Source organism: Eurytemora carolleeae, unplaced genomic scaffold (assembly GCF_000591075.1).
Source record: "Eurytemora carolleeae unplaced genomic scaffold, Eaff_2.0 scaffold652, whole genome shotgun sequence".
Lineage (NCBI taxonomy): Eukaryota > Metazoa > Arthropoda > Copepoda > Calanoida > Temoridae > Eurytemora > Eurytemora carolleeae.
In genome coordinates this window covers 1-11,078 of record NW_019396540.1, presented here as the reverse complement: position 1 = coordinate 11,078, position 11,078 = coordinate 1, and the positions used below count along the sequence as shown (strand labels likewise).

General features: G+C 31.8%; 3 protein-coding genes across 7 annotated transcripts; all 3 read right to left on the bottom strand.

The window, feature by feature from the left end:
• Positions 1-349: 349 nt before the first annotated feature.
• Positions 350-2,886, bottom strand: LOC111705137 (actin-related protein 2/3 complex subunit 3). Of its 2 annotated transcripts, none has more exons than XM_023477596.1 (5): positions 2,562-2,583; positions 2,299-2,373; positions 1,835-2,003; positions 1,407-1,508; positions 350-707 (listed from the first exon to the last, which is right to left on the bottom strand). In XM_023477596.1, the coding sequence occupies exons 1-5, from the start codon at positions 2,562-2,564 to the stop codon at positions 586-588; spliced, it is 471 nt and encodes a 156-aa protein (XP_023333364.1). In that variant the 5' UTR covers positions 2,565-2,583; the 3' UTR covers positions 350-585. The 2 variants fall into 2 exon arrangements, with proteins under 2 accessions (XP_023333364.1, XP_023333363.1); XM_023477595.1 differs by lacking the exon at positions 2,562-2,583 and adding an exon at positions 2,797-2,886 and having other exon boundaries at positions 352-707.
• LOC111705135 (NADH dehydrogenase (ubiquinone) complex I, assembly factor 6) lies at positions 2,879-8,097 on the bottom strand. The gene is made up of 9 exons (XM_023477593.1): positions 8,024-8,097; positions 7,533-7,639; positions 6,919-7,014; positions 6,435-6,542; positions 5,581-5,726; positions 5,298-5,410; positions 4,877-4,965; positions 3,739-3,822; positions 2,879-3,457 (listed from the first exon to the last, which is right to left on the bottom strand). The coding sequence occupies exons 1-9, from the start codon at positions 8,081-8,083 to the stop codon at positions 3,361-3,363; spliced, it is 900 nt and encodes a 299-aa protein (XP_023333361.1). The 5' UTR covers positions 8,084-8,097; the 3' UTR covers positions 2,879-3,360.
• A 2-nt stretch (positions 8,098-8,099) lies between these two features.
• Positions 8,100-10,998, bottom strand: LOC111705132 (putative Dol-P-Glc:Glc(2)Man(9)GlcNAc(2)-PP-Dol alpha-1,2-glucosyltransferase; the record flags this gene model as incomplete). 4 transcript variants are annotated; one of them, XM_023477587.1, is given in 5 exon segments in its annotated part: positions 8,100-8,349; positions 9,012-9,281; positions 9,701-9,833; positions 10,182-10,394; positions 10,905-10,998. In XM_023477587.1, coding segments are annotated over 4 exon segments (677 nt in total), but the record flags the coding sequence as incomplete, so codon positions are not given.
• Positions 10,999-11,078: the final 80 nt, after the last annotated feature.

Below are 11,078 nucleotides of genomic sequence, written 5' to 3'. Positions count from 1 at the left end.
AATCTCTCAGATTTTTAAATTTGAAATGAAGGAGCACTTAATTTATTTAATTATCACAAATAAAACTTGGTATTAACTGAAAAATTGCGGTTAAATAAACACACTGTAAATTGTTAAATACAAACATCTCGCGTTAAATTTCAGAACTACTATAGTTTGTACAAGGTCGGGTTATAAGGAAAATACTAAAAACATAGATTAAATAATAATTAAAAATAATTTTATTAAACATCATTTTGTGCGTGTTGTACGAAAAAAATGCATTAATTAAAAAACATTAAAATGTTAAACATGAAGGATATTCAGCGGATCATTCAAAATAATTTGATATTTTAAATTTTTATAATCGCAGAAAGTTTGAATTATTTATTTAAAAATCAGGGATTAAAAGAAAAACTAGTCATTAAATATCGAAAATGGTAACCACTCTATCTGCTGGCCGAAATCAAATTTTACATATTGTTGTATTTTAGAACTAAACATTTCATGTAGAGGAAGACAAACTAAAAAAATCACATATGATTAAAAAAACTAAGAAATAATTCACAAGGTTTTGTTTTTTCTTTGCTTAATGGTTGACAACACTTAGTTGTTCCCCCCCGGCCCACTCAAGGACTTCTCCATAAACCTCTTCTTGGCAAAGCAAGTCCACCATTTACTTGGTTTCCCGTCTGTATTCTCGAATACCTTCTCAACCAACCGCAGTCCTAGAAAAAAGGAAAAATTTATGTGATTGATTGATTAAAAGTCTGCTTGATTAATTAATAGTCTAATTAATTGATTATTAATCTGTTATAAATCGTTAGCCTGTTTAATTGATAAATACCCTGTTTGATTGATACATAAACTGTTCAATTGGTTAATAATCTATTTGATTGATTGATGCTCTCTTTGATGGATTACTTTTCAATTTGATTGATTATATATCAATTTGATTGATAATATATCAATTTGATTGATTATATATCAATTTGATTGATTATATATCAATTTGATTGATTATATATCAATTTGATTGATTTTATATCAATTTGATTGATACTATATCAATTTGATTGATTATATATCAATTTGATTGATTATATATCAATTTGAATAATTATTTGTCCAAATAATTTATCAAGAATTGAGTGATTAGTTGATTGACCAAATATTTGTGCATTTGTTCAATTGGTCCATTGTATGTTTGAATTATTTTATGTTTGTTAAGAATGTGAAGGCACTAGATTGATTGATTAAGTATCTCAAAGCAAATTGAAAAAAAAAATGAATTATGTAAATGTTTTATTGTTTAATCATTTATTGAAGACTTTAAATCCGTTCGTTTGTTTTACAGAAAGATATTATTTAGGGATAAAATTTAAATGTCTGGTTTGATTGATTAATTGGTCGATTTTCTTTTTTACCTATTTCGTGTCTAAGCTGGAGGAAGTATTGTCGCATTATGTCGGCTTCCTCTCCTGTCGCTGGTTTCATGTAAACACCGTTCAGGGGGAACCCAGGCTCACCTTAATATTATAGGGACTGCCAAAGAAATTTCTGAAGTGAAACTCAATTTTCAAAATGTCATCAACAATCAACATTCAACAAATCAAAATGGTTCCCTTTAAAGATGTTTTAAGATCAATGGTAGAAATATCTTTAAAAAATTATATCCAACGTAAATGTCTAACCCACCGAAAAAAAATATTATTTGTTTCATCTGCCATCATACCACACTTGGGAATATAATTTTATTTGATTATATGATTGAAATTCATGAAAATAACTGACTTTAGACATCACTATCAATGTGTGTAAATTGTTTATCATTTGAAAACCCCAAATTCTTTACCCGGTATGTCAAACTTGGCGATAGCAAGGGAGTACATCTCGTTCTGCGCCTGCGCTTTGTTCGCGCATTTCTGCAGCTTTTTCAGGCACTCAGTGATGTAGAGAGTTAGATAAATCAGAACTCTGTCTCCTTCGTTCTTTATCTCATACGTCCGGAAGAAAACGTTTGCCTGAAAAAAAGATAAATCAAAATTTATAATTTATATAAATTTTTCATTGATTTTCCGGGAAAGTGAAAAAGGTTGCTATACACGGGTTGCCAATAATTAACTTCCTAACATTTTAAAGTTTTATGAAAAAAATCAAAAATTGAGAGGAAAAAGGAAAAATACTGTTAAATAAAGATTGGAGGGTATTAATTTTAGATAAATCAGATTATATCAGAAATGTGGGGATTTGCTACCAGCTTTCCATTCGGAGTTTCAAGTCCTCACAAAGTAAATAAATAATTATAAAACCAATGACCTTAAAGTAGTAAAGAGCCTCGTCAATGATATCTTGTTGATCTGAGGGTGGAAGGCAGGGGGCAGGTCCTCGACCCTTAAATAATATTTTTAAAAGAATTTGGTAAAATTGAAAAATAAGAAGACCTAAAAATTGTATAAACATTTTACTTTATCAATTTTTAAATCTATCTTTTGAAAAACAAGAACTCAATTACTGTAAAAAATGTAAGCTTTTGATTAAAGCTCAAATTAAGCTGGTTGTTTAAGCTGTTTTGAAGTCACCATGACCCGCTGAAGTAGAATACACAGGATTTCTTCAAAGCCCTGAATATCTTGCTTAAGTTAAAGTGTTTATATGATAAATAAAAGAAGAAAAAATTCGGAATCCTAATTAATCAAATATTGGCGCCATAATGAATTTTCAAAGAAGTTCAAGATATTATGGCTTCTTCCGAAAAGACATTTTTCTTAATCATACCAAAATTTAAAATATATTTCACTTAATACTTTAATTTACCTGTGATTTGATGGGAAGAATTGCCATATTCCCGACACTCTGCGGCCCAGACGTAAAGCTAGAATGATAGGCTGGCATATTGTCTGTAAATATAATCTTTTAAGTTCTAGATTTTTCTTATTTCGATGCAGGTTTAACACAAGAAAAATATTTTAAAAAATAGGATAATAAGATCTAGAAGAATCCTCTGATCTTGTCCTAGATCTGACAGAATCCTCTGATCTTGTCCTAGATCTAGTAGAATCCTCTGATCTTGTCCTAGATCTAGTAGAATCCTCTGATCTTGTCCTAGATCTAGTAGAATTCTCTGATTTTTTCATAGATCTAGTAGAATCCTTTGATCTTGCCATAGATCTAATAGAATCCACTGATTTTGTCCTAGAGAAAGTAGAATCATCTGAACTTGTCCTAGATCTAGAAGAATCCTCTGATCTTGTCCTGGATCTAGTAGAATCCCCTGATCTTGTCCTGGATCTAGTAGAATCCTCTGATCTTGTCCTGGATCCAGTAGAATCCCCTGATCTTGTACTAAATCTAGTAGAATCCTCTGATCTTGTCCTAGATCTAGTAGAATCCTCTGATTTTGTGATAGTAAAGAGAAAGCGGTAGAAAAGAGTTTCTCTGATTGAGTTTTGAGTCAAATACGTTACAGTCACATTTACTAAAACATTGATAATTTCAATAAGTTCCTCAATAATGAATTTTTAATCTATAAAATCTATCTATCTGTTATGACTCCTGCTCCCACGAATCTACTCCTACAACCAACCCATAATACTCCTTAAAATGTTAAGATTGATTAGTTCGCCTGAACGTGCAAGGAGTTCCTTAGTAAAGTTTACAAGCAGTAAAATTATAACAATTTGAGATCGTCATTATGTCTCATATTTTGTAGGTAACCCTGCATTCATGTCTGAAATTTTATGAAAATTAGCTTTGTTCCTAAGTTTATGAAGATATGCATCGGCTGCAACTGCGGGAAGTAGAATACGTTTATTTTCTCTATTAATCATCCGAGATCTATACCTGAACAATAAACATATAAATTAAGTTTTGGATGATAATGAGAGGAGAAACAAGTAAATTAGGATGATAATAAGAGGAGAAACAAGTAAATTAGGATGAGAATGAGAGGAGAAACAAGTAAATTAGGATGAGAATGAGAGGAGAAAAAAGTAAATTGGGATGAGAATGAGAGGAGAAACAAGTAAATTAGGATGAGAATGAGAGAAGAAACAAGTAAATTAGGATGAGAATGAGAATAGAAACAAGTAAATTAGGATGAGAATGAGAATAGAAACAAGTAAATTAGGATGAGAATGAGAAAAGAAACAGGTAAATTAGGATTACTTTGAGAGGAGAAACAAGTAAATTAGGATGAAAATGAGAGGAGAAACAAGTAAATTAGGATGAGAATAAGAGCATAAACAAGTAAATTAGGATGAGGAGAAACAAGTAAATTAGGATGAGAATGAGAGGAGAAACAAGTAAATTAGGATGAGAATGAGAGGAGAAACAAGTTAATTTGGATGATAATGAGAGGAAAACAGGATAAATACACATTTAAAATTTAAAAATCTATGATTATGCCATTTAATCTTCACTTCACTACATTGTTTAAGCTTTTTTAAAAAAAAATTTAGCATTAATAAATATCCTCGTAAAATTATGAATGAATTTTGATTATCAATTGAAACCACAATCAACCTAATATTATTTAGAATGCAGAAAATAAGTTAAACTAACTTCATTTTGACGAGATACTTTTTGAAAATTTTCATGCGAAATTTGCTTTAAAAAGACATAGAAAAATGTAGTATCATATATAGGACAAAGACTAATCCTGAATCACTGATTCAAAAACGTGGTTGAACTGTCTCTAAACCTGGCTAAAATTCATTAAATCCGGTCCTAGCTGTATTGAAATAGTGACTAGTGTGTACAGGCAACTGTCAAGATGATCCTGGGCCCAGCTGTATTAATATAGTGTTTACCTGCAACTATTAAGATGTTCCTGGGCCCATCTATATTAATAAAGTGTTTACCTTCAACTATTAAGATGTATTAATATAGTGTTTACCTGCAACTGTTAAGATGTTCCTGAGCCCTACTGGCAATGATTTCAACAACTTCTCTTAAAGGTTCATTCTCAACAGGACTTCTAATTATCTAATTAAATAACAAAATAATCAAATAACAACAAAAAATAATCATATCAGTCCAAACCTTTAAAAAAAATTTCAATACACTAAAAACTTATAAACACCGATCTCACACAGTTATCGAAGTTTGCAGCAATTTAGTTTAGACTTTAAAAACAAAACCCAACATAGAAAAATTAAGAAATGTCATTTACTTAGATTACATTTTAACTTTTTGGAAAGTAAATTGCTTTCCAGGTATTAAATGAATTCTGGTAACAGAGAAATAAACTTGTATATCAAAGTCAAGTTTGGGACCGTGATGGAGGTCCAAAAACACCATTTGAATTATGCACCAACCTCTTCTGCTGATAAATCTCTTTCCATAAGAAGATCTGTTGGAAGATAAACTCTTCTTTTGCTCACATTATACGGAACTGCTCGGAGTAGGGTTAATAATCCTTCTACACGTCCTACAACAAAATAAAAGTAAAATTCACATTTTGACAATCTCTTGATAATTAGAGAGATACGCAACCAAATTAAGTGTTATATTGAAAAAATGTCCGATTGTTTTAAAAATATGTTTTCCCGTTTTACTTTGAAATTGTGTAATTGATTTTGGTTTAATAAAACTAGTTACCTAGTGCGGTGGCGGCATGCTTTAAATGTCCGTCTGAATTATTAATAATCTCTAGAAAAAGAAGATAGACGGAACCAAAGGCCTTGTCCGCATACTTCTCCACCTCCTCTAAGGACTCGAACGGACGATCGGAAATAAACTGCTCCCTTCACACAAAGACGTAGATAAAAAACGTCACGTGAGTTAGCGTAAATTCTATTTTGAAAGTTTATTTGAAAGTTTGAACGGAGCTAGAAATTATTTTACTTTCTAAGAGTTTTAATTTCCTATTCGTTTAAAAACTAAATTCTTTTATGGCAAGATAAATGACTTAATAGGCAAAAGTATTAAAAAGAGGTAAAAAAAATCTTGCAACGTGAAGACCATTTTTATATTATTATAATGATTTATAAAAACACAAAGATATAAATGCATATATAAATGGTGTAGTTTAATTTTTTTAAGATATTTCGAATATAAAGTTTAGAAAAAGAAAAAAAATATGCAAAAATGCGACATTGAGCATTGCTTTTTGCATAACATATTTATCATTTTAGTTATTACATAATCATCAAATCATTCAAGACATAAGCCATAAAATAAAAATCTTCTTTTAAATTATCGTAATAAAATCGTAGATTTTAAACAAGATCAAAAATTATTTATTTGATCTTTAAGGCGAGCCTCTGCAGTGCAAAGGATAAGTCAACCTTATTCTCAAGACTTAAAATCAACGCCATTGTGCAGATGAAAATAATCAATGCTGAAATAACTAAATTGATTAAAATGTATTGTCTTAATTATTTCTAATATATCTATCTATCTATCTATCTATCTATCTATCTATCTATCTACCTATCTATCTATGTCTATCCCTGGAGTCTACGAGACGCAATAGAAGAGATTTACTGAGAGAATGTTCTAGAACTGCTCTGTGTAGTTGTCCTGCTACAGGGTGCTGAGGAGGATTGTTTTCATATATTCTGAGATCAGAAGGAAATAAGATTAAAGATAAAAAATATTAAATGATAACTTAAGACAAAAAAAGAAGAGGTTGGTCGGAGATTTTGGGTAATAAATAAACTTCAGGGGAAAAGGCATTAAGAACACAGAAACTCGTCCAGGGGGGGGGGGGTTAGTATGTTTTCTTCCCAGAGGGAGGGCCCTGCACTTAAAAACCCCTCATAGACTGCATTAATTTTACTGATCCTCCCCCCCTGAATAAGCCTCTAATAAAGAAGAAGAAAAAAAGCTTGAAAATCCCCCTAAACCTTGGAAATTCAAAAAACCTAAAAAAAAGTTTGATAATAAAAAAATAAAAAGCACATTAATATCCAATTTATCTCCTAATTTCCTTTCCTATCAATAGTGTCCCGCCAGAATTGTAGGCGCATGAGTCCAATCTGCTTTTCACTAACACTATCCCTTACACCAGAAACTTCACAGTTAAATGCTCTACAACAGCGTTGAGGTCACCATTTTACTTTCATCTTATTGTTAAAAGGGACTGAAAGCGCAACTTCAACTGACCCTCCATTTAAAGAAACCACAAATGAAAATGAACAGTTTTCAAAAACAAAAACGTGGATATCTTATTCATACGTGATCAGACAAAATTTTAAAGGCCTAGTACAGTTGTAAATCGGGCATTGCCATCTTTGCATAGAGTGTCATTTAAAAACTACGCTTTCAGTTACTTTAATTTATTTAATGATTAAACAAATATGTTTGCCTTTATTTTTAGACAAATCTAACTCTTGTGGCAACAATCTTTAAATTTTTTAAGAACAAGACTTTTTATTCAAAATAATCCACTCATAGCTAAGTTAGTTTCTTTACAAAAAAAGTAAAAACGAAAATGAAATGACATAATGATTCACTTGACAATGACATTACTTTGACAAACTCTTGGAATTATATTTCATTAGATCATCTAAAATCTGTAAAAAAAATGAACCAGGACCACGCGCTCCCTGATTGCAAAAGCGTGTGTGCGAAGTTGTGTTGGAAGCATTAAATTTGTTAGATAATGTTCATGATCAGATTTTCGAACAGATTCTACACAGTATTCAGCTCCAGTCTTGCAAGATAATTAGTTCAAAATAATATACTAAAATTTATCATTTTGAAGTATAAAAATCTACCAACCTCTATCATGTTCATTGTTATACACCCCCTCCCCCCTCCTTGCGTCACCATTTTGTTGGAAAATGTTATTCTAAGAACAAATACAGCGGATAAAAGTTCACGGACGACCCCGAAGTCTTGAAATATAGCACTCGACTTAATTCGTGGGGGGGGGGGGGGCACGCCCCCCCCCCTTCTTTAATATGAAAAAGGTGAAATAATTGATGAGTGAACACTTTAGTATAGTTACACGACCAACTAAAACTAGGAATGCACGAAAAAAAAATCGGACAGTTCTTTAGAGATATAGTTTTTTTATTTGACTAAATAATCGTCCCTGTTTTGGTATCGTATGCTTTTGTCGTATCTGGCAAAAGGAACAGTGAAGTAATCGCATTCTTTTAAAAAACATCTGAAAAAAATGACAGCGAACTATAACATGACACAAAAAATAAACAAACCGGTCTTTAAATCACATTAAAGAAAATCTGAGAAAAAGTGTGGGCTGCGATCTCTAAAATAGTGTGGAATCCTTTAACGATTTTATATCTCTTTTGTTAAAGGTCTAATCATTTTAAATCATCCTCCTATTCAACATTATTTTAGCAACCACTGTAGAAAATCACAGAAATTATATCGATTATCGGTACCCTCCTATCCAATCTGGAGGAAACAAACCCGAGACGTTTAAGATCTAATTGTTTTAGATTAAAAATTGGCTGGCCGAGGTTAAAACAGAAAGTTGGAGTTATGATAATTAAAAGCCATAAAGTCTCACACTATACAGCAAGTAAAAACTTAAGGATATTTTTTTTTAAACCAATCTATTATTAGTTCGGATAAGGTCGTCTTTCCTTAGGTCATTTTCTATAGCAGAGGAAGCAGAGTAAGGGTTTATATTTTGAAGAATTATGCGTGTTGTTAATCGTTTTGGTTCAAATTTGGTTCGTTTATTTTGTACGTTTTCTCTTCGGGTCAAAATTTGGCATAGTATAAGACAGTAGACAAACAAATGGTTTCAAAATAAATTTGTCGAAACATTTTCTTTTCTTACACTAAGCGAAATTTTGACCCTCAGAAAACGTAAACAAAAAAAAGAATGGCCCTAAGAAAACGTATGGAAAAAAACGAACAAAACTCCGAATAAGTTAAACCGATCGTTTTCCCTTTATTTAAGGATCAAATGTGACTAAGTTTGATAAAAGCAAACTTTAACAGAATACAGTTTTTAAATATTAGAAGTTTATTAAAAAAGAAACAAAATGATTAACTTCTAGGGAAAAAATTATTTTCAAGAAGGGGGGGGGGGGGAGGCCGGAGGGTGCCTGATATATATATATATATTTATACCCCTGATATCACCACATAAACCGTTGCATCTCTCCAGGGTTATTCTCCCAAGTGAAGGGTTTGTACAGGAACAGGTAGAAGACGGCAGAGTTGATGAGAACCAGTGCGAGGAACTCCAGGGTCAACTTTATCACAGAGCTTGGTTTAACCTGGAGTCTGGTGATGAGGAAGGGAACTATGAAGTATCGGAACTCTAGAAGTTGTTGAGGAACTAGGCAAGCAAACACACACACAGGAAACACTATCTAGAGAACACATTCAAAAAGTTAAAAAATGACTTTTTAAAGAGACAATAGACTTAATTTTTAAGTCACTCATATTTTATAGAGTGGCTTGTCCTATTACAAATGTCCTTAATATTTGTATGATCAAGAATGAGTGTTTTAACAATGTTTTCTCTATAAAAATTACTTACGGATTTCTTGCTACAGAAACAATGGAGGAAATTGGGGAAAATCAACACTTTTTAGGCTAGAAAAAAGACACAAGTTTAAATAGGCACTGCTGTGAATCGATCACTAAATATGGAAGGTAACTCGATATTATATTGACAGTTCTTTTGGGATTTAAAGTTTGAGACATATTTAGCATTTTCAGGACTCAAAACAACTCATATCATCGATTAGGATACAATCAGAAAACTTCTATTGAATTTTAAACAAACCTTTAGCATAAGATCTGACTTAGCCAGACACCTAGCCACACTCCAGAGAGAGAAGATGTAGAGAGGAATACAGAGGTACTTGATCAACCAATGCTTCATAAATACTCGTCTCCAAAGATAGAAGGTTAAGTGCCTAAAATACCATCTCAAAATTCACTAACAATATCACAATTTATATATATATAGAATAGATGGCATAGTTTTCAGAATAATTTTTTAAAAAGTTATTAACAATAATAAAACAACGATTTATTAAGGATGCACGCGCTACAAAGTACAAGGTGAGGCCAATAAAATTAGAGTTTTAAAAAACTGTATCAAACTAATTCCCCTTTTGTGTAGTTTTCTAGGAAAAACTTGGCTCAGTACAGTTAGATTCTTATTTGAATAAGATCAGTTTTGAATTTTGATCAAAATACGCCATTTTAATACTGGAAAACAAATAAAACCAGGTCAACAGCCAATATTAAGATGTTGTTACCTATTGTCTGCAAGTAAGTAAGGATGAGCCATAGTGGTGAACCTTATCACAACAGCAAGCAAGATTCCGAGAAGGAGAACATTCTTCTTATTCCTCTTCACGAAGACCATGAAGTCTCCAAGGTGGGGGACGGTGAAGGCAAAGCTAAGGCCTGTGAAGAAGGTTGCAAAATATAGAACTTGAGGAACATGGAGAACAGCCGTGTGAGCAGACCTAGATATATTTATTCAGGGGTGTATATTTTCTTGAAAAATCATCCCCCACCTATTTTGAAAATCATGTTTTACCCCCCAGAGCAAATATTTTTCTTAAGCATTTTACTTTTATTAACTGAATTTGGGGGGGGGGGGGACTTCCCATTTGAAATTTTACTTATTCCCCGAGATCTTCAAAAATACCCCCCCCCCCTTATGCACCCCAGATCTTTATGATTTTGAAACCTGATGTCGTCGACCTATAATCTGAATTCTGCTAGATCAGATGACCAAAACATTAAATATCAAAGGTTTACAACATCAATTTGCACAGATTTAGGCCATAGGGCTTAGAGGCGAGTAATTATTTTCTTTATACAATTTAAGTAAAAATCTCAGAACTTACAAAAAAGTAAATAGACTTCAGATTTAATAAAAATCTCTTAGGATTAAAACAAACATGAAAAATATCAATAAAAGCGAGAAAAATAACTTTTAATTTGAATATAAAATATAAATTAAAGTCTACCTGTCTCCAACTACAATTCCTTCATTAAGTTTTACAAAGATTAAAAATCCTATTCCAACCAGTATATAACCGATACAGTCAACAATAAGCAAACCTACAAAAAAAAAATGAATGATATATACTTTGGAGAAAAAAACTCAGCGGGAGCGGTTGAACCAGCGGTTGAGATCTAGC

Coding starts and splice junctions, on each gene's coding strand:
- LOC111705135 (XM_023477593.1), bottom strand. CDS start 8,083: ATGCGATTACTTCACTGTTCCTTTTGCCAGATACGACAAAAGCATACG. Junction 5,727..6,434: donor TTGCGTCTCGTAGACTCCAG/GGATAGACATAG, acceptor CTTTGTGTGAAG/GGAGCAGTTTATTTCCGATC. Junction 5,411..5,580: donor GCATGCCGCCACCGCACTAG/GTAACTAGTTTT, acceptor ATTTTGTTGTAG/GACGTGTAGAAGGATTATTA.
- LOC111705137 (XM_023477595.1), bottom strand. CDS start 2,874: ATGCCAGCCTATCATTCTAGCTTTACGTCTGGGCCGCAGAGTGTCGGG. Junction 1,509..1,834: donor CGCCAAGTTTGACATACCGG/GTAAAGAATTTG, acceptor TATAATATTAAG/GTGAGCCTGGGTTCCCCCTG. Junction 708..1,406: donor CCAGCTTAGACACGAAATAG/GTAAAAAAGAAA, acceptor CCTTTTTTCTAG/GACTGCGGTTGGTTGAGAAG.